General features: G+C 36.8%; 3 protein-coding genes across 3 annotated transcripts in view; all 3 read right to left on the bottom strand.

Annotated features, from left to right (window-relative positions):
• LOC123318284 overlaps positions 1–5139 on the bottom strand; it is a 420831-nt gene extending 415692 nt beyond the window's left edge. The window contains exon 1 of the mRNA XM_044904904.1: positions 4962–5139. Within this exon, the coding sequence (XP_044760839.1) occupies positions 4962–5022 (61 nt within the window). The 5' untranslated portion in view covers positions 5023–5139. The remainder of the gene's footprint in view (positions 1–4961) is intronic.
• A 10787-nt stretch (positions 5140–15926) lies between these two features.
• Positions 15927–17186, bottom strand: LOC123319816. The gene is made up of 2 exons (XM_044906767.1): positions 16400–17186; positions 15927–16053 (listed from the first exon to the last, which is right to left on the bottom strand). Exon 1 carries the CDS (start codon positions 17161–17163, stop codon positions 16633–16635), a length of 531 nt encoding a protein of 176 aa, XP_044762702.1. The 5' UTR covers positions 17164–17186; the 3' UTR covers positions 15927–16053; positions 16400–16632.
• A 4743-nt stretch (positions 17187–21929) lies between these two features.
• On the bottom strand, positions 21930–23189 carry LOC123319693. Its single transcript, XM_044906633.1, has 2 exons — positions 22403–23189; positions 21930–22056 (listed from the first exon to the last, which is right to left on the bottom strand). The coding sequence occupies exon 1, from the start codon at positions 23164–23166 to the stop codon at positions 22636–22638; it is 531 nt and encodes a 176-aa protein (XP_044762568.1). The 5' UTR covers positions 23167–23189; the 3' UTR covers positions 21930–22056; positions 22403–22635.
• Positions 23190–23393: the final 204 nt, after the last annotated feature.

The raw sequence follows: 23393 nt of genomic DNA, 5'->3' as shown, positions 1-23393 counted from the left end.
ATCTAGAGTTGGTCTCTGGTTACTCATCCAAAGAATTCATTGCTGCCTTCAGAAGGTTCACTTCTAGGCGTGGATTTTGCTCCGATATTTATAGTGATCGTGGGACAACCTTTGTTGGAGCGGATAAAGAACTTAGGGAATTATTTGAGAAATCTACTACCTTCATAGATACTATTTTTAGAACTCTTGTTGCTGAAGGGACCAACTGGCATTTCAATCCGCCCGCTGCTCCCCATTTTGGAGGAATATGGGAGGCTGCAGTCAAGTCTGCCAAACACCATCTGCGACGAGTTGTAGCCTCGCATACTCTGACATTCGAAGAATTTTACACACTGCTGACGCAGGTCGAAGCCTGCTTGAACTCTAGACCTTTAACGAGCTTGTACGATGATATTAGTGACATACAGCCGCTTACTCCGGCACATTTTTTAATAAATGCACCTTCTTTCATCGTTCCTGAACCTTCTTGTTCAGATTTCAAAATTTCTCCTTCTGAGAGATGGAAAATTGTTCAGCAAATGCTTGCTCATTGGTGGAAACAATGGTCTCGAGAATATCTGCAGTCACTTCAAGTTAGAAATAAATGGCAGTTCAATCAGCCTTCGCTTCAATCGAATGACCTTGTTTTGATTACAGCTGAAAATACTCCCCCCGCCAAGTGGCCTTTGGCACGAGTTGTAGAAGTATTTCGTGGTAAAGATGACTTGGTTCGCGTAGTAAAATTACGAACCGCTACCACCGTCTTAGAACGTCCTGTTCATAAGTTGATTTTGTTGTCAAAAGCAGTGCCTGAAAGCGATGCCTCTTAGTATATTGATTTTTTGATGTATCTTTGTATTCACAGCTATTTTCATTTGGATATTTGTGTTGACTACAATTTCTTTTTGCCTCTCATGCCCTTATTCTCATTTATTTTCGATTTGTCTGATATGCTGTGTGTATTAGCATTAGTATAGCTTTGTCATTTTACGCATATAAAATGAAGTGGGTGGAATGTTAAGGATCAATAATTATTATATTCGCATCCACAGATCCGTCACTGTAAAAATGCATTTATTTTATATTTCCATCACGCATGCAGCGAAAGAATCTCGACATATGTTGACGGAGATTGAGATAATGTGAATTAGGCAGATTGTATTCGACTTTGACAACGAATAAATATCATTGTTAATTAAAAAGTCTTTCTTCCTGCTTTCCAAGAAATTACGATCTAATAAACAACTTATACAGTCCACTTCTCACTGAAAATGGATGATAAATAAAGTCCATTGCTAACACCCCTTCAAATCATTTTCCGATTTTTGTACAAACTCCCTATAATAGGACCGAACACCATCTTTAACTGAACGTCTTAAACATCTAAAGCGCTCAAGATAAAAGTGTGACTTGTATTTTTCATACATTTTGAGATAGTGATCCTTAGTTCTAATATTTTGTATCAAACTATTAGAATACCATGGTGGATATTTGCGAGGACAAGTTTTCTTCAGTGGAATACATTTAGCGATAATATATTTATATAATATATTTTAATGTATTAGGTGTATTAGGTGTATTAATATAATAATAATATTGAACAATATCTTTAAAAATATTAGTAGCATTATCTACATTTTCGATATAACCCAATAATTGTTCCCAGTCCACTTAATTTAACACGTTGAGCGCCATCAAAATATCGATATATTTTCTTGTGGGGCCAAATTTTTTTTGTCGATATTTTGTTTTGCTCTTATATCATATAGATAATCCCTTTGATCAGATTTTCCCTAAAAGTGCAATATCGCCTGATATCAAGAATATTGATGAGCGGTCCCACGGGACCGCTCTGGTCCTCAGAAGAATAGAAACGCACAGCAGAGGCGGTACAGGTGAAATTTGTCGAGTCAAATCTCCTTATTGTAACCATAACAACACCTCTTCAATTTTTTTTCGAATAAAAATTCGAAAAAAAATACTACTAAAAAGTAGTCGTAAATTCCAAAACAGCGGTCCCTACGGACCGCCGTGGTCCTACAAGTGAGACTATCAGCGGTCCCTACGGACCGCTGTGGCGCTCAACGTGTTAATAGTTGACAAAAGTTCTGCACATTCAACTTATGAAAATCATATCTTTTGGAATTTGAGGAGAAGTTTTTGATATCAGGTGGGCAGAGCGGCAGCTTTACGACGAGCCCCGGATGATGTGGATCAATTGGCACTAGAGGATCTTCATCAAGTTGCCCTTTGCAAGTAGATCCTTCAGATGATAGAACCAAGTCAAGTCACAAAATTCAAGAAAAGTGCTGAAACGGTCAGTCAAACTGATACAAAAAATCGCGACACAATAGCCAACAGGCCAGATTCAAATTCCCCAGACTAATTGTTGTACGAGGATGTATTGATATCTCGTTAGCCTAGACCAGTTCCATGCATAAAAAAAATATTGCGTTACCATAGCAACGAACGATAACTCATTAGAAGTGTCAGTGTGAAGTTTGAGGTCAAAAAAGTAAACCGGAGTTACGCTATAAATTAAAACAAAGATGTCCACCGAAATTGTGAAAATCTAAAAATTGGAGTATCGAGCCATCATCAAGCTTCTGTATTTAAAAGGGTTTAGAGGTAAGCAGGTTTACGAAGATATGCTTAGTACCCTTGGTGATCAATGTCCTTCGTATGCGACCGTGAAAAATTGGACTGCAAGCTTCAAAAGAGGTAAGTTTTCAATTGAAGATGATGACCGATCGGGAAGGCCATTTCTTTCATGACATGATTTTACAGACCATCGAATTCGGCTTAAACAGATATCTGAAGCACTGAATATTTCATACGAACGCGTATAGTTCAATTCGGACCTGAGAAAAATTGCTGCAAAATGGATCACCCAAATGTTTGAATGTTGACCAAAAGCGTGCAAAGGTAGAAGCATCGCGTTCGATCTGTGCTCGATTTAAAAAGTAGACTTCTTAAACCGAATTGTTACTATGGATGATACTTGGGTACATTTCTACGATCCAGAAACAAAGCATAACCGGAGATTAATATTCGACATTACTGACCACTCTACGGGACAAAATTAAAGAGAAAAGACGCGGAAAGCTGTCCAAAGGTGCTTTGTTTCTGCAGTACAACGCCCCTACACACAAATCTCATGTTAGCCATGCAAAAAATTCGTGATTTATGGTTTGAATTACTAGAACTCCCCCCTTATTCAGCAGATTTGTCTCCATCCGACTATCATCTCTTTCCTCAACTGAAAAAAAGTTTAAAAGGTCGTAAATTTCCATCGGACGTAGGTAATGAGAGTTGTGGAGGTCTGGTTTGTAGAGCAAGGAGAAATATTTTTTTTTTAAGGACTGGAGACGTTTCAGGTTCGCTGGAATAAATGTATCCAATTAAGAGGAGAATATGTTGAGTAGTAAAATATTTTGACATTGAAATTTTGTTTGGTTCTATAGTATATAGAATTTTTCAATAAATCCTCGCATAGTTACTTTCATAGAAGAGTACAGTTCCGGATGGAAGAGGCCTAGGCACTGCTTGCACTCAACATTTTTAACACACTTGTTATGGCTCCTCTACACTACTCGCGAAGTTGAACGAAGTTGAACGAATACGATAGTGTATAGAGGCACTTCTGTTTACCTCGTCAAACTTTACTTCTACTTACTTCGCCAAACTTTCTAGAGTACATCGCCGAGGAACTTCGCGAGTAGTGTAGAGGAGCCATTACAATGAACACAGATTCATGCTACTTTATTTGAAGCTCCGGTATCGTGGCGTGTAAAGCGGCCCACAGACGAGCAACTTAGTTGACAACTATGTTGCCAACAAGGTTGTAAACCAAACGAGGGTGGAAATAGCGGTTGTCGACCAGGTTGCAAACATCATTTCAGTAGAAGTTTTCGTCGAGTGAACTAGTCGGTTGAGTCGGAGGAATTATCAGAAAATGGAGGAAGATCTTTTATTATATATAATAATAAACGAGTTATGCGACGATGAAATGCAGCACACTTCTAAGAAGAGAATAATTTGGGCAAAAGAGTGGTACCAAAATCGGGCTAAGTTTTCCCATTCCAGTCTAATGAAAGAATTACGTATCGATTACGACGATTTTAAAAATTTCCTAAGAATGGATGGCAAAACATATGATGAATTGTTAAATAAAGTGCGACCATATATTGAAAAGCAGGACACAGTTATGAGGAAGGCTATAACTACAAATGAACGGCTTTCTGCTACCCTGCGATTTTTAGCAAGTGGACAGAGTTTTGAGGATTTGAAATTCCTTACTGCTATTTCACCCCAAAGTCTTGGAACACCCTTTTCTTTAAACTATCAATGTGCGCATTTGGATCGATTTTTTTATATACTTCCAAAAGTGTGTCCCACCCTCTATTTTATTTATTCCGATCTTTAAATACATCGGACTTCCCTTTCCATAATTCGGGCAGATCTCTCAAACATTCGAAAAAATCCGCCCAATCTGGTATATTTGGAATATTGCTCATGTTTTATGTATATATTTTACGTTCACGCGTGCGTTGAATTCAGAAACGATGAGATCTTCCCTCTACTCGTCGACAGCTCCAACTGATGTTGCCATGCGCGTTGCTGATTACCCCCACAGACGCTGCAATTTTGTCACCAACATCGGACTCCGCCCATCGAATATCAAACCGATTTGATCTTACAGCAACCTAGTTGTCAACTTGGAATATCAACCACCAACCGGCCCACAGACGTTCAACTTGGTTGTCAACACGGCAAATATTGTACAGATCACAGAGAAATGTCGTGACCATATTCAGCTAACAGGAAATAAAAGATGGAATAATCAGGAAATTCATATCGTACCTTCAAATACGTGTGGTTACTTCAAGGTATGAAAATACCATAACAACTCAAAATATTGATATTTCTGTTCATAAAAATTGCTAACTCGAAATGATTCCATATAAATTGCGAATCCTTACCTGCCATTTTCTGTAAAAACGGTTCCATAAGTGATTTTGATTGTTTTCTACCCCCGGGCATCTTATACAATTCTCAATTTGATATCTTGAAGGTCGTACGGCGAAAATTGATTGATAAATGGGGCAGCCGTTATACACAGTGTTATAAAATTTTGAAATACTTGGTATGAGTTTTATGAGCGAGTGACAGATATACATGACAACCTTCTTCTTTTTCATTTCATTCGATCTTTTTTCTAGATCCTGGAATTCGCGGATAATATTGTTGACCAAGGGAGTTTAATAAACAAATAGAAACCAAATAAACAATAAACATCGACCTATTCTGGAGAAATTTGGCACAGAAAAACACCGCGATATATTCATGACTAGGTAATAGGCACCTTTACACTAACGATCTTTCCTGCGCGACTATAACGCCCCGTGCCAATCGCTTGCGAAAGAATGCTAGTGTAAGGGCAAATCATTCGCCCGGTTTTTGGACGTATAAAAACTCGCGAGCGACTAGCCCGAGTTTGTTTGGATTCGGGGCGTTTGTGTATTCGCGCGGGTTTCTACTATACTAATTTCCTGATATCTTCAAAGATTAAGCTTTGAAGGTCCCTTTATAAGCTGAAAGATAATTTTTTCGACCCAATCATGAAGTATGCCATGAAGGTTAACATAGCTGCACAAGTAATGAGTAGAATTGTGTCAGCATATGTGTACTCGATGATAAGTCATCTTTATATTTTTTCATCGAATATCAATTTTTAGGAGCAATGCAACAGGAGTGTATTGCTACAGCCTCATTCCTGATGGAAGTGGATACGCTGTTCGATAGTCTTAATGGGAACACCAACCAGTCAGGAAAGGAGCTGAAATGTAATATTAGTGAAAACTCTCCTCATATTGAATATTGGCAAAAAGCTTTGCAAATGGCGAGTGTTGGAAATTTAAAAGGCTTTCAAAAATCGGGCAGGTCAAGCAAAGTACACCACCATCTCAAATGGGTTGGATTACATCTCTGAATGCTATCAGGGGAATCTGGGCATATGTGCATTCTGAAGGATTTACAGTATTGCGTCAAGGTCTTCAAATCAAGATCCTTTAGAGAACCTATTAACTAATATTACATTTCAACTCCTTTCCTGACTGGTTGGTGTTCCCATTGAAATTATCGAACAGCGTAGGTATGCACTTCCATCAGGAATGAGGTTGTAGCAATACACTCCTATTGCATTGCTCCTAAAAATTTATATTCGATGAAAAAATATAGTTATGAATAACGTATCCAGAAGTCTATTTTTAAAAAGAACTTATTTTTTTTTGGGTTGCCAATGATAATTAAAGGACAACTCAATAGAAAGGATATCGTTTCTATTCGTACAAAGAACAAGCAAATGAATCTATTTAACGCTAGACATCAACTAACTACTATTCAAATTATGAAAAACGGAAAGAGTCACAATCGGTGGTCACGCCAGTCGTCTTCAAGGAATCCTGGGTTTCGGGTTCCGATGCGATTCCGCGCTTCTTGTGGGAAACGGTCTCGTAACAATATAAAGATGAATTTGAAATTAATCGCACCATTTTTTATCATCGAGTACACATATGCTGACACAGTTCTACTCATTACTTGTGCAGCTATGTTAACCTTCATGGCATACTTCATGATTGGGTCAAAAAAATTATCTTTCAGCTTATGAAGGGACCTGAAGACATAAGGAGATGCCTTGTCATGCTCATAAGCCACACGAACATGCGAGAATTTAGCCTCCATAGTTGTAACGCTTTCTTCCATTTGAACGTTCAGAAATACATTGTATTTCCGGAATAAAGCATAAGTACGCTTTAACAAATGAGGGACATCGTACATAATAAAATTTTTTTTGGCTCCATATATAAAATATGGTTTTTGAGTTGTCACACCCAATTCTTTCAGGCACTTGACATTGTTAACACCCATATCACAAATGGTTGCAACAATGTCTAATTTTGCTACGTTTGTAACAGCTTTGATGACATCAAATAGACAATTTCTAAGAATTTCTGAACTGCAACTCTTGTGGGTAAAGTAATACGCTATAAGTTGCTTCCATTTGCGGTTTAGCCCCACAAGCATAAAGGCTAGAACTTTTCTGGCAGTCTGTTTTCTACTTCTTTCTCCTCCAAAGTGCTCAAAGCCAATGATTTTCTTCTGGCCCTTATCATAGTACAAATTTTCTTTGATGTCCATTTCATCGGAGAGCAACACGCAACAGCGATCAAGGTCCTCTTTTATATTTTCATTTATATGCTCAAAAATGTTTTTATTTATTCCAGCATTCAATGGCACCTTTTTGAGCAAGTTCAATACAGTGTTACGTGAAGGAAGCGCAACAAAGGAGCTCAGCAATTTGTAGCATCTGGGACTTTTCTTCAATAATAATAGAGACATAATTTTATCGTCTAAAGTCCATCTTCTGCCTCTTGTACCCTTCACTTTCGAACATCTCAATTGAGACATCATGAAGTTCCAGGCTGTTTTAGGCATGTTTTTATATAAATTTCGAACCTCTGAGACACCAGACAACTCTAAAACACTCCTCAAAGTTTTAGACTTTTGCATACATTGTTTTTTGAGTTTCCGTAAGTGGTCCTCTTCTTGCTGGATGATTTTCACCAATTTCTTTTTCCTGGGTGAAGTGTGTGTCATGGAGAAATTTTCTATATGTCTGAAAATTCTGCCTTTTCGTTTGAGTGTTTGTGGCTGATCCAACTGCATACTATGAGAGGACCCCACTGCATCTAAAAGCAATGTGAACTTCAATTTTTATATACCTACAGTTTTTGAGAATTTTCAATTCCTCTCATATTAAAATATTCTTGATAACAGAGGTGCATACAAACAAAGGAAAAAGGCCCAAAGTTTATTTTGAATCGGGGCGCTGTATACACTAGAGAGCCGGTCCTGATTTAAAACATACCTGATTTAATAATATTGGGGATATCTGATTCGACTGGCATATCATTGCTACTTTCAGATACAGTAAATCTGCGTTCTTCACATTTTTCTGGCGTTGCAGAAGTCGAAGCGAGTGATTTATTGAAGAACTGCATTGGAACTCCATCTCTGAGCAGTCCATGATTTATAGAATCTGTGTATGACTCTATAGTGAGATGTTTAGAGCATATTCTATAATTTCGGAGATTCTCTCCCATGAATCTCATTCCTAGTTTTTCTTGCCAGATTTCTGATCTGAAAATATAAAAAACAACATTGTATTCACAGTTATCATTGGTATAAATATCTTCAACTTACTTGTTAATATTAGTTGGAAAACGATGCATTTTTGGTACTTCATCTTCTCCAGCTCCACAAATAAAACATTTAACCATTTTAATAAAATAATTTGTCATAAACAAAGTCGCACAAAATTCAAATTTCAAACCACTGTCACTCAGTTGACGCATGTGTAGCTGTATTCTGTGTTGCCACAAGTATTTGCACGTGGACTGATGAACATGGAATAGCGCTTTCGCCATTGGAAACGGAACATTGATTTTGTTAATTATATCGCAATGGCAGTTTATATTTTATTATTTATACATTTGGCAACGCCAGCAAAACCGTATGCAGCGCCTCTACATTCAGAGCCGTTGATGTAGACAAAGATAGATTTATGTTATTTTCAGTGAAATAGACAAAGATGATTGACATAGTCTGAATCGGACAAATTTAGTGAAGGAGTTGACCGTCTCTAAAGCCGCGTACACATCTGAGCAAAACAGCCGAATGAGCACATCGTGCCGAATGAGCATTCAGATATGGACGGACAAAACACACCGCACCGAACGCGCACATGTTACGCGGAGCCGATCCACAATTTGTCGATCCATCAAAGAAAATTCGTGCTCAGTGTGGACGGGTTTAGTTGTCATCTTTGCCTTGAACCGAACGCGCACATTTGAATATGGATTTCTCGCAAGAAGCGTGTTTGAATTTAATAAAATAGCATGAAAACCGCCCATTTTTGTCGCCCTCACTTTGAATGTCGTGCAATAAAAAAGTGCTGTTGAGTCTACGGTCTCGACTTCTTTGTAGATATAATTGTGAAGACCATCTAGTACGCCATCGTCCCTTCTTCTTTAGCAACTCGTACAGAATTATGAAAAAGGCACTAGCAAAACCCAAGTTTTCCATCCTTAGAACATAGAATACATAGAATGATTCCTTTTTTCTAAGTTTCCAGTTCGTGAGCACTGAACTGACACATCCGTTGGAGCGGCTCCGAACACATGCTCATGCTGTTCGTGCGTCGGAAAGAAAAATTGTCCGCATAAACGCTCATTCGTTGCGGCGCGCTCATTCGGCTATTTTGCTCAGATACGCGCCTTTAGATGTCTAAAGCCGCGTACACATCTGAGCAAAACAGACGAATGAGCATATCGCGCCGAATGAGCATTCAGATGTGGACGGACAAAACACACCGCACCGAACGCGCACATGTTACGCGGAGCCGATCCGCAATTTGTCGGTCCATCAAAGAAAATTCGTGCTCAGTGTGGACGGGTTTAGTTGACATCTTTTCCTCGAACCGAACGCACACATTTGAATATGAATTTCTCGCAAGAAACATGTTTGAATTTAATGAAATAGTATGAAAATCGCCCAATTTTGCCGCCCTCACTTTGAATGTCGTGCAATAAAAGAGTACTCTTGAGGCTACGGTCTCGACTTCTTTGTAGATATAATTTTGAAGACCATCTAGTACGACGTCGTCTCTTCTTCTTTAGCAACTCGTACAGAATTATGAAAGAGGCACTAGCACAACCCAAGTTTTCCATCCTTAAAACATAAAATGATTTCTTTTTTTCTAAGTTTCCATCGTTTACGTTCGTAAGCACTGAACTGACACATCGGTTGGAGCAGCTCCGAACACATGTTCATGCTGTTCGTGCGTCGGAAAGAAAAATTGTCCGCATAAACGCTCATTCGGTGCGGCGTGCTCATTCGGCTATTTCGCTCAGATGTATACGCGCCTTAAAACGGTGGTGTGTGCACTTGTCACTTTTTGAAAGCATCAACATTTCAGAAAATCGGCGATATGGGATCACTTTCGTGGCGGCGCCACCATGTCATTTGTTTCGTTCTATCCTTGTTCTACCAAAGGAAGTTCAATGATACTCTCTCGTTTTATTTTGTTTTGCGTTGATATCGAATATCGATCAACGTGTGAAAAAAATGAACTGTCAGCTGTTAAGGATTATTTGTGATTTACAGTTTAATTTTCGTTGTAAAAACAAATCTGTCAATATTCCAACACTATCGAATAAGGGTTAGAAGGAGTATTTACTGTTCTTCAAGATCATTTCCGTTTGACAACTCGAATTCGTGAGGGAGGTAATTCAATATGATTTCAATAAAACACAGTTGATTGGCAAATATCCAATATATATTCAGTTGACGGAAAGGGAATTTTCACTATATCTACTCAGGAAGAATATTTGAAGAACAGACTCGAATGGATTTATGTATTTCTGATTCTCAATACATGCTCACAATTCACATTACGTATTTCCAATACAGTTTCTTCAAAATATTGCTGAAGTTGCCATAAAACTTAGCTATATCTGTCCCGAATGTTCGTTCATCTGATTTGGTTCTGCCTAAAATTCCAACAACAGCGAATTATTAGCTGTAGTTCTTGATTGTCCATACAGAAAACTGAACTTACTGAACGACAAGTTGAATAAATGAATGTTCTACACCCTTTTCTCGAAACAAATACATTTTCACACACCAATAATCGCTTATAAATACAACATATTCGTAAGTCGTAGGAAAGTACTCGAATAATTTTTGAATATCAATTGACAATGCTTTGTCAAATACTAAACAGAGCTACCTACAGTGGGAAAAACGAAACTGATCCCAAAGATTATAGAGTAGAAAGGTGGGAAACGAGGCGACTGAAGCGATTTGAGCCCCACCTCTGTGTCAAGGGTGTTTTCAAGACGCTAGGACTGGTTAAAATATTAATTTAAGTGCCATTTGGTGGAAATATATGAAATTTTGATTGATTTCAGACGTCCATTATGATCAAAGAGGTTTTGAATGTTTTGATTCTCGTATCGCTTTTCGTTTATCTAGCTCGTTCTAGTTGCTGATTATTGAATTTTTTTGTCTTATTTCTTGGTGAAAACAACAAAATATTGTTCGAAAATTATTGAATGGTAAAGAACGGTGGATCAAAATAAATAATAAAATGTATTTTACGAGATTAAGTTTTACACTCAACTAAGGAAAATGGAAGCGTAAGTACTAAAAGTCGTAATATGTGAATCGGTCATTCATTGATTCTAATTTTCAGTGCTTCGAAGTGGATAAAATTCTCAGGTCTTGAAGACAATTACTTCCAGCAAACACTATTAACTACACCATGTGCAGTGAACATTTTACTACAGGTGAATTGAGAACTGTTCATTGACGTAAATTGTTGTATGCAGAAAGCATCCCTTGCATGAACGGCCTATATTAATGGGAAATTATTATCTTTATAGGTCCATTCAATCATTCTCAATTTCTAATCTTTCAATATATTCAGAAATGTTGAGGTTTAATTGATTTCCATTTTTTCCGAGTGACTGTCAAATTGTTGTTTAGAAAGTCAGAGTTATGAAACCTGTGAGGGTGGATACTCTTACAACTGATGAAACGGTTTTAACAAAGTTTATTCAAAAATATATTTCCATACACTGGTGAATTACACAAAATGGCCGATAGTCGCTTGAAGCTATTAATAGTGAGAGTAGCCTTTATCTATTCGCATTCCCGACAGAACTGGCTTCTGCACCATTAATAGCACGTGTACCTAACTTAGTTGCGCTTGCGCATTAGGCCGAACATAATATTAGTTGTCAGCAGGTTGCTTTATAGAAGTGTACTGGTCCCAAATCAACTTTGGTCAGCAGTTCTTACTTCAACACCCCCTCCCAAACTGAGGACCTGACAACTAATCAACAGAAAACTGAAAGTTCCATTTAACTGACTTCGATAAACTAAGAAATATAGAATATATATAAAGTATACAATAATAGATAGTATTTTATTTGAATTTATATAAATCAAGCCTTAAACCTACAACAGGATTATCAGTGGAACCATACCGAGCTGTTGCTGTGAGGCAATGGAATAGGGTTCCTTATAGCGAACCAACTGTCCTTAATATTTGGTATGGTATCAATACATTGTGTCCACGGACCGGAGACCCTTCCCACAAGTAATATTATACCATCATATCAACTGAAACTGATCAACAGATACATATGCCATAATGCATACATATCACATAGTCGATCAACATATAAATGACATGACTGATCACATACTTAGTATGTTCCATCATATCGGACTAACAAGATTAATTCATTACACACATATGTGGTCAGAATTTTGGATTTCGCATCTATCATTTCCAGGGACCGGAGACCCTTCCAAATCAAGACATCCAGGGACCGGATACATGACTCAAATGAACACTTCAACATGTATATTCATCAAAGTATATCTCCAGGGACCGAAGACCCTTCCAATATAACTCGAACAAATATGCAACAAATTTTGAGTATTATCAGATTATGTTTCCAGGAACGAAGAACCTTTCTACAATATAGGTACAGATAAAACACTCAACAGACATATTACCAAAGTACTTAAGGGATCGAAGATCCTTTCAAGATACTAAGATAAACAACAGAATTCATTATAAGAGTATGTTTGAGATCGAAGATCATTTATAACACTACTCAGATAAGGTATACATAATGACTGAAAAGAAAAAATTAATATTACTTAGGAAATGTTTGATCAAACAGAGCATGTTTTGAGTTTGTCGTTGACTTTTCTCATTTTCTTCCTATAATATTGAATCATTATGACTTATTACTTGGTTATCATCTTTTGCTTGGATTGGATATTTTCATGCAAATCAAACCTCATAGAATACAAGGTGATCACGAAACTTAGTGAGCTTTGCTGCATTCAATGTTTTTGTTAGAATGTCAGCAATCTGATCATTGGTATTGATCTTCACAATATTAATTTTCTTATCTCTTACGTGTTGACGAATCAATAAATATTTACGTTCCACATACTTCAAGCGGCTTTTACTTGTGCTAGCCAGACAGTTACGTCTTGCTGCTTCATTGTCTTCATATATATTAACTGGAAATGCTCTGAGACCCACAGTCTCTTCTAATAATTGTGCTAAAAATAGAATATCTTTAGTAGCATGAGTAAGTGCAATAAATTCCGCTTCTGCTGAACTTTGTGCTATTGTTGATTGAAGTTTTGAGCACCATACAACAGGATTACCAAATGCAAAAATCACAAAGCCTGTGGTCGACTTTCGACCACACTTATCACCTGAAAAATCTGCATCACAATAACATGACAAAATTGGAGATCCTACTGTGAATTTTAGACCTAACTGACTTGTACCTTTCAAATATCTGAAAACTCTTTTAACTAACGTCCAATGATACTGCTGTGGATTAGCTTGAAATCTAGCCAAATAACCTACGGCAAAGGATATATAAGGTCTTGTGAACATACTTAAATACAGTAGGGAACCTATAGCTTTCTTATACGGAAAATCTGCTTCATTCGTTACTTCCGGAACTTTATGATTTCCATGAGGAACTAAAGGAGTGTCAACTGAATTTGAGTTTTCCATTCGAAATTCATTCAACATTTCATTAACAAACTGTGTTTTATGAAGTAACAACTGATTACTGATTTTCTGATCTAGTGATTTCCAAACCAAGAAATTTTGTAGGAAAGCCAAATTGTTTTACCTTAAAACGTGACTTCAACATATTCACATTTTCCTGAATAAGGTTTCTACAACTACCTGTTATTAATAGATCATCAACATATACTAAAATCAAAATGATATTACTATCTTCCTTTTTCTTATATAAACATGGTTCTCGTAAATTTGATTCAAAACCAGAATCCTTCAGAAAATTATCAAGTGTCATAAACCAACATTTCGGTGCTAAAGATAATCCATAAAGAGCTTTTCGTAACTTCAATATTACCTTTGATTTATCAAGATTGATTCCTTCAGGAACACTTACATATTTTGGTCGATCAATTTCACCATGAAGAAATGCTGTTTTGACGTCCAACTGTTCAACATGCCAATTCCTAGAAACTGACAAAGCAAATAATAATTTAACAATTGATAGAGCTGGTGTAGGAGATGCAGTTTCCTCAGGAGTATACTTTTCAGTATCTTTGCATCCTACAACAACTAAACGAGCCTTACACACACCATTGTCCTCAACTCTGAATACCCATTTCAACGGAATACTTTTCATACCTTGTTTTCTTTCCACAATTTCCCAAACTTCATGTTGGTTTATAGCTTCAAGTTCGGACTGAATGGCAGTAATCCATTTACTACTTTCTGAACATGTCATTGCTTCCAGATATGTTTGAGGTGTTCTACTGGTCTGATAGATTTTTGTATCATATACAAAACCAAATGGATTCAAAATTGTGGCATCAACTGAAATTTGCGGCATATCAAGTCCACTGGTTTCATTGCCATCAAAATCATCTAGCTGGGATATTTCTTCATATTCTATCTCATTATTTATCTGAGAGCTAACTGAAATATTTTCGAACATATTTGTAGCACTTGTGTTATCAACAGAATTGTTGGAGCTACTCTGTACTGGAGTTGTAGTTCTTACAGAATCAGAGTTTTGTTCAACTGATTTCATTTCAACAGGATTGTTTGCAACTGATACAACAGAATTGCCAGTAGGTGGCACAACAGATATGTCCGTAATGAACGCAACAGAATTGCCTACAGAGGGCGTAACAGAAACGTTCTCACTGGACTCAACAGATTCAGACGAAACTGTTAATTCATCACTTGGGACTGATAACTTTGATTCATATGACTTGTAGGTCAACTCTTCATTTATTAGAACATTACAAGATGTAATAGTCTTACAGGTTTTAGGATCATACAACAAATAGCCAGTACCGGTATATCCTATTAAATACATTGTGCTAGATCTTGCATTCAACTTTTTACCTTTTGGAACATTTTCATTTCTAACTTCTGCCTGTGAACCGAAAATTCTTACATTTTGCAGATCGGCTTGTTTTCCATAGAGTTTTTCATATGGAGTCAAAAAGTCTAATGATGAATGAGGCGTACGATTGTATAGATAGCAAGCAGTCGAAAATGCAAAACCCCAGAAAGTATTTGACAAGCCTGATTCAAATAACAAGGCTCTAGCCCTTTCTTGGAGTGTTCTATTGAACCTTTCAGCAGTTCCATTATGCTCATGTTGATAAGGTTCTGCTAACTGAATTTGAATACCAAACTGATCGAGAACTTGTTGACAAGATTCGCTGATAAACTCTGTTCCATTATCACAACGTAATTTTCTGAATTGACCAGGACTAGGAAATAATGACTGAAGATAGTTCAAAGCAGACTTCAAAAACTTGAAAGTTTCAGACTTTTGTTTCATCAGGAAAATTTGTGCATATCTTGAATAATCATCTAGAACAATTAAAATATACTTTTTCTTAGTGTAATGTGTTGGCAGATTGACAGTTAATAGATCTGAATGAAGAATTTCACAAGCTCTAGTGGCTCGATCTCTTTCTTTTGCAAATGTTTTTCTGGTCATTTTTGCTTTAGAACAAATTGTACAATTACCAGTACTGAGATTATACGTGAGTTCTTTAACTCCTTGAACAACATTAGGTAATTTTCCTAAGTAAGAAGATGATATATGACCCATTCTACGATGCCACATACTATCTTCCTGAGCCAACATTTTTAACTGATTACGAGTAAATCTTTTACGTAATTTTCATGTTTCTCTTCTACTATTATTGACTTTCTTATTGGGTTTGATAACTGAGAGTTTCATTTTAAAACTAGAATTAACTTTCGAACTTAACTGTTTATTTATACTATCTTCTTTATTTACATTAATTTTGTTGATACTACTTGTATCACCAGGATTTACTCTTGCTGAAATTCGATAAACGCCATCCGATACAAAGAGCAGGGAGATCTTTCTTCTTAATTTTCTAGATAAAATAAATCCATTATTAGCATTTAGCACAAGACTTGTCCCAAACTGAATATTAAATGCACGGACACTGAGAATATTATCCCTTACTTCGGGGACATACTGAACATTAGCTAGATGTACAATGTGCGAACTGTTTCCAAACTGTACTAGTAATGGAAGTGTTCCCTGACCCATTGACATAGTGCTTTCAGTTTCCGATGCCAAAACAACAGATATCGGCTCTTTATAAGCCTGATAGTTCAACAAAATATTCTGTACATTCACTACTTGGTGAGATGCACCAGAATCAACTAGAAATGTTGCAAACATACTGAAATTATTCAAATCGAACAATGACTTACTAGATTTTTGATCTTTCAGTTTCCTACAGTCCTTCTTTTCATGTCCCTTCTTATGGCAGTAAAAGCAGAATCTCTCTGTGTTCACACATGTGTTTGACTTGTGGAACATCAAACCACATTTTCTACAACTTGCATCAAGCTTTTCAGCTGGTGTCATTTTCTTGATTTTCTCCAACTGATCCAGTGTGTAAGGACTCTTTTCTGCCCTTTTCTCTTTAAAATAAGCAGACCTCTTAGCTGGATACTTCTCCTTTTTTTGAACCATCCCTGTTTGTTCGATCAGACCTATTCTTGTTTTCTGCTTCCTTGAAATATTGGCTATTCGCCACCTCCAGAAAGGCATTCTTGACGAATTCATACGTCCTCGTTTCCTCTGGTAGTGTAGCCATTGTGGTGAAAAACGCCAAGAAACCATTAGCATCCTTGATTTTATGTAGAAAATATCCCACGATGATCTTCGGGTCCAACGGAAAGCCTAGTTCCTTGAATTCTTGAACTCCCTTTTCAAATTGTGAGACGAAGTTCACCGGGTTCATCTTCGGGTAAAATGTAATTTTTCCAAAATTGTCCAGTACTTCCACCATTTTTTGAACGTCATTTTTGCCGAACATTTGAATCAGTTTTTTGAAGGCTTCAGCTGCCGATTCTTCGTTTTCTATTACAGCTCTGGGAGCGTGCTGCAACGATGCTTCCAAGTATTGTAGGACTTGAGCGTTGTACATGTTTTTCTCTTCTACGCTCATGTTACACTCTGGTCCACCCATATTGTGTAGTAAAAATTGGGATCTTCCTAGGGCCTTATGTCACGCTCGACTCTTTGTTTCCATGAACGGAAATTGGAATGACCCCTCAGCTTGTCGCTGTTCTCAAATTGAGGTATTATGAAGGTGGGTATATTGACCTTCTCCACAGATTGTTCTGATATTGTGCTTCCAGTTGACGTTGCCAGAGGATTCAAGTTATTTATTTGCTCTGCCAACATCTTCACGAAATTGGTGTTCGTGAGCATCGCAAAAATGTTTTCTGGTACTCCCATCGTTGACCTTTCGCTTGCATCGGATTGGTCCATCTCGACCATCTCTTCTTGATTAAACATGCTTGTTGTTTTGATGTTGAACACGTGGTCTTCTAGTCTTCTGTTCAACACGTGGTCTTCTAGTCTTCTGTTTGTTAATTAATACGCACGCACATACACACATACACGCTGCTACCATGTGAGGGTAGATACTCTTACAACTGATGAAACGGTTTTAACAAAGTTTATTCAAAAATATATTTCCATACACTGGTGAATTACACAAAATGGCCGATAGTCGCTTGAAGCTATTAATAGTGAGAGTAGCCTTTATCTATTCGCATTCCCGACAGAACTGGCTTCTGCACCATTAATAGCACGTGTACCTAACTTAGTTGCGCTTGCGCATTAGGCCGAACATAATATTAGTTGTCAGCAGGTTGCTTTATAGAAGTGTACTGGTCCCAAATCAACTTTGGTCAGCAGTTCTTACTTCAACACCCCCTCCCAAACTGAGGACCTGACAACTAATCAACAGAAAACTGAAAGTTCCATTTAACTGACTTCGATAAACTAAGAAATATAGAATATATATAAAGTATACAATAATAGATAGTATTTTATTTGAATTTATATAAATCAAGCCTTAAATCTACAACAGGATTATCAGTGGAACCATACCGAGCTGTTGCTGTGAGGCAATGGAATAGGGTTCCTTATAGCGAACCAACTGTCCTTAATATTTGGTATGGTATCAATACATTGTGTCCACGGACCGGAGACCCTTCCCACAAGTAATATTATACCATCATATCAACTGAAACTGATCAACAGATACATATGCCATAATGCATACATATCACATAGTAGATCAACATATAAATGACATGACTGATCACATACTTAGTATGTTCCATCATATCGGACTAACAAGATTAATTCATTACACACATATGTGGTCAGAATTTTGGATTTCGCATCTATCATTTCCAGGGACCGGAGACCCTTCCAAATCAAGACATCCAGGGACCGGATACATGACTCAAATGAACACTTCAACATGTATATTCATCAAAGTATATCTCCAGGGACCGAAGACCCTTCCAATATAACTCGAACAAATATGCAACAAATTTTGAGTATTATCAGATTATGTTTCCAGGAACGAAGAACCTTTCTACAATATAGGTACAGATAAAACACTCAACAGACATATTACCAAAGTACTTAAGGGATCGAAGATCCTTTCAAGATACTAAGATAAACAACAGAATTCATTATAAGAGTATGTTTGAGATCGAAGATCATTTATAACACTACTCAGATAAGGTATACATAATGACTGAAAAGAAAAAATTAATATTACTTAGGAAATGTTTGATCAAACAGAGCATGTTTTGAGTTTGTCGTTGACTTTTCTCATTTTCTTCCTATAATATTGAATCATTATGACTTATTACTTGGTTATCATCTTTTGCTTGGATTGGATATTTTCATGCAAATCAAACCTCATAGAATACAAGGTGATCACGAAACTTAGTGAGCTTTGCTGCATTCAATGTTTTTGTTAGAATGTCAGCAATCTGATCATTGGTATTGATCTTCACAATATTAATTTTCTTATCTCTTACGTGTTGACGAATCAATAAATATTTACGTTCCACATACTTCAAGCGGCTTTTACTTGTGCTAGCCAGACAGTTACGTCTTGCTGCTTCATTGTCTTCATATATATTAACTGGAAATGCTCTGAGACCCACAGTCTCTTCTAATAATTGTGCTAAAAATAGAATATCTTTAGTAGCATGAGTAAGTGCAATAAATTCCGCTTCTGCTGAACTTTGTGCTATTGTTGATTGAAGTTTTGAGCACCATACAACAGGATTACCAAATGCAAAAATCACAAAGCCTGTGGTCGACTTTCGACCACACTTATCACCTGAAAAATCTGCATCACAATAACATGACAAAATTGGAGATCCTACTGTGAATTTTAGACCTAACTGACTTGTACCTTTCAAATATCTGAAAACTCTTTTAACTAACGTCCAATGATACTGCTGTGGATTAGCTTGAAATCTAGCCAAATAACCTACGGCAAAGGATATATAAGGTCTTGTGAACATACTTAAATACAGTAGGGAACCTATAGCTTTCTTATACGGAAAATCTGCTTCATTCGTTACTTCCGGAACTTTATGATTTCCATGAGGAACTAAAGGAGTGTCAACTGAATTTGAGTTTTCCATTCGAAATTCATTCAACATTTCATTAACAAACTGTGTTTTATGAAGTAACAACTGATTACTGATTTTCTGATCTAGTGATTTCCAAACCAAGAAATTTTGTAGGAAAGCCAAATTGTTTTACCTTAAAACGTGACTTCAACATATTCACATTTTCCTGAATAAGGTTTCTACAACTACCTGTTATTAATAGATCATCAACATATACTAAAATCAAAATGATATTACTATCTTCCTTTTTCTTATATAAACATGGTTCTCGTAAATTTGATTCAAAACCAGAATCCTTCAGAAAATTATCAAGTGTCATAAACCAACATTTCGGTGCTAAAGATAATCCATAAAGAGCTTTTCGTAACTTCAATATTACCTTTGATTTATCAAGATTGATTCCTTCAGGAACACTTACATATTTTGGTCGATCAATTTCACCATGAAGAAATGCTGTTTTGACGTCCAACTGTTCAACATGCCAATTCCTAGAAACTGACAAAGCAAATAATAATTTAACAATTGATAGAGCTGGTGTAGGAGATGCAGTTTCCTCAGGAGTATACTTTTCAGTATCTTTGCATCCTACAACAACTAAACGAGCCTTACACACACCATTGTCCTCAACTCTGAATACCCATTTCAACGGAATACTTTTCATACCTTGTTTTCTTTCCACAATTTCCCAAACTTCATGTTGGTTTATAGCTTCAAGTTCGGACTGAATGGCAGTAATCCATTTACTACTTTCTGAACATGTCATTGCTTCCAGATATGTTTGAGGTGTTCTACTGGTCTGATAGATTTTTGTATCATATACAAAACCAAATGGATTCAAAATTGTGGCATCAACTGAAATTTGCGGCATATCAAGTCCACTGGTTTCATTGCCATCAAAATCATCTAGCTGGGATATTTCTTCATATTCTATCTCATTATTTATCTGAGAGCTAACTGAAATATTTTCGAACATATTTGTAGCACTTGTGTTATCAACAGAATTGTTGGAGCTACTCTGTACTGGAGTTGTAGTTCTTACAGAATCAGAGTTTTGTTCAACTGATTTCATTTCAACAGGATTGTTTGCAACTGATACAACAGAATTGCCAGTAGGTGGCACAACAGATATGTCCGTAATGAACGCAACAGAATTGCCTACAGAGGGCGTAACAGAAACGTTCTCACTGGACTCAACAGATTCAGACGAAACTGTTAATTCATCACTTGGGACTGATAACTTTGATTCATATGACTTGTAGGTCAACTCTTCATTTATTAGAACATTACAAGATGTAATAGTCTTACAGGTTTTAGGATCATACAACAAATAGCCAGTACCGGTATATCCTATTAAATACATTGTGCTAGATCTTGCATTCAACTTTTTACCTTTTGGAACATTTTCATTTCTAACTTCTGCCTGTGAACCGAAAATTCTTACATTTTGCAGATCGGCTTGTTTTCCATAGAGTTTTTCATATGGAGTCAAAAAGTCTAATGATGAATGAGGCGTACGATTGTATAGATAGCAAGCAGTCGAAAATGCAAAACCCCAGAAAGTATTTGACAAGCCTGATTCAAATAACAAGGCTCTAGCCCTTTCTTGGAGTGTTCTATTGAACCTTTCAGCAGTTCCATTATGCTCATGTTGATAAGGTTCTGCTAACTGAATTTGAATACCAAACTGATCGAGAACTTGTTGACAAGATTCGCTGATAAACTCTGTTCCATTATCACAACGTAATTTTCTGAATTGACCAGGACTAGGAAATAATGACTGAAGATAGTTCAAAGCAGACTTCAAAAACTTGAAAGTTTCAGACTTTTGTTTCATCAGGAAAATTTGTGCATATCTTGAATAATCATCTAGAACAATTAAAATATACTTTTTCTTAGTGTAATGTGTTGGCAGATTGACAGTTAATAGATCTGAATGAAGAATTTCACAAGCTCTAGTGGCTCGATCTCTTTCTTTTGCAAATGTTTTTCTGGTCATTTTTGCTTTAGAACAAATTGTACAATTACCAGTACTGAGATTATACGTGAGTTCTTTAACTCCTTGAACAACATTAGGTAATTTTCCTAAGTAAGAAGATGATATATGACCCATTCTACGATGCCACATACTATCTTCCTGAGCCAACATTTTTAACTGATTACGAGTAAATCTTTTACGTAATTTTCATGTTTCTCTTCTACTATTATTGACTTTCTTATTGGGTTTGATAACTGAGAGTTTCATTTTAAAACTAGAATTAACTTTCGAACTTAACTGTTTATTTATACTATCTTCTTTATTTACATTAATTTTGTTGATACTACTTGTATCACCAGGATTTACTCTTGCTGAAATTCGATAAACGCCATCCGATACAAAGAGCAGGGAGATCTTTCTTCTTAATTTTCTAGATAAAATAAATCCATTATTAGCATTTAGCACAAGACTTGTCCCAAACTGAATATTAAATGCACGGACACTGAGAATATTATCCCTTACTTCGGGGACATACTGAACATTAGCTAGATGTACAATGTGCGAACTGTTTCCAAACTGTACTAGTAATGGAAGTGTTCCCTGACCCATTGACATAGTGCTTTCAGTTTCCGATGCCAAAACAACAGATATCGGCTCTTTATAAGCCTGATAGTTCAACAAAATATTCTGTACATTCACTACTTGGTGAGATGCACCAGAATCAACTAGAAATGTTGCAAACATACTGAAATTATTCAAATCGAACAATGACTTACTAGATTTTTGATCTTTCAGTTTCCTACAGTCCTTCTTTTCATGTCCCTTCTTATGGCAGTAAAAGCAGAATCTCTCTGTGTTCACACATGTGTTTGACTTGTGGAACATCAAACCACATTTTCTACAACTTGCATCAAGCTTTTCAGCTGGTGTCATTTTCTTGATTTTCTCCAACTGATCCAGTGTGTAAGGACTCTTTTCTGCCCTTTTCTCTTTAAAATAAGCAGACCTCTTAGCTGGATACTTCTCCTTTTTTTGAACCATCCCTGTTTGTTCGATCAGACCTATTCTTGTTTTCTGCTTCCTTGAAATATTGGCTATTCGCCACCTCCAGAAAGGCATTCTTGACGAATTCATACGTCCTCGTTTCCTCTGGTAGTGTAGCCATTGTGGTGAAAAACGCCAAGAAACCATTAGCATCCTTGATTTTATGTAGAAAATATCCCACGATGATCTTCGGGTCCAACGGAAAGCCTAGTTCCTTGAATTCTTGAACTCCCTTTTCAAATTGTGAGACGAAGTTCACCGGGTTCATCTTCGGGTAAAATGTAATTTTTCCAAAATTGTCCAGTACTTCCACCATTTTTTGAACGTCATTTTTGCCGAACATTTGAATCAGTTTTTTGAAGGCTTCAGCTGCCGATTCTTCGTTTTCTATTACAGCTCTGGGAGCGTGCTGCAACGATGCTTCCAAGTATTGTAGGACTTGAGCGTTGTACATGTTTTTCTCTTCTACGCTCATGTTACACTCTGGTCCACCCATATTGTGTAGTAAAAATTGGGATCTTCCTAGGGCCTTATGTCACGCTCGACTCTTTGTTTCCATGAACGGAAATTGGAATGACCCCTCAGCTTGTCGCTGTTCTCAAATTGAGGTATTATGAAGGTGGGTATATTGACCTTCTCCACAGATTGTTCTGATATTGTGCTTCCAGTTGACGTTGCCAGAGGATTCAAGTTATTTATTTGCTCTGCCAACATCTTCACGAA

The sequence above is a fragment of the Coccinella septempunctata genome, chromosome 1, assembly GCF_907165205.1.
Source record: "Coccinella septempunctata chromosome 1, icCocSept1.1, whole genome shotgun sequence".
NCBI classification, from domain to species: Eukaryota; Metazoa; Arthropoda; class Insecta; order Coleoptera; family Coccinellidae; genus Coccinella; species Coccinella septempunctata.
This window is presented reverse-complemented; position numbering and strand designations above follow the sequence as displayed.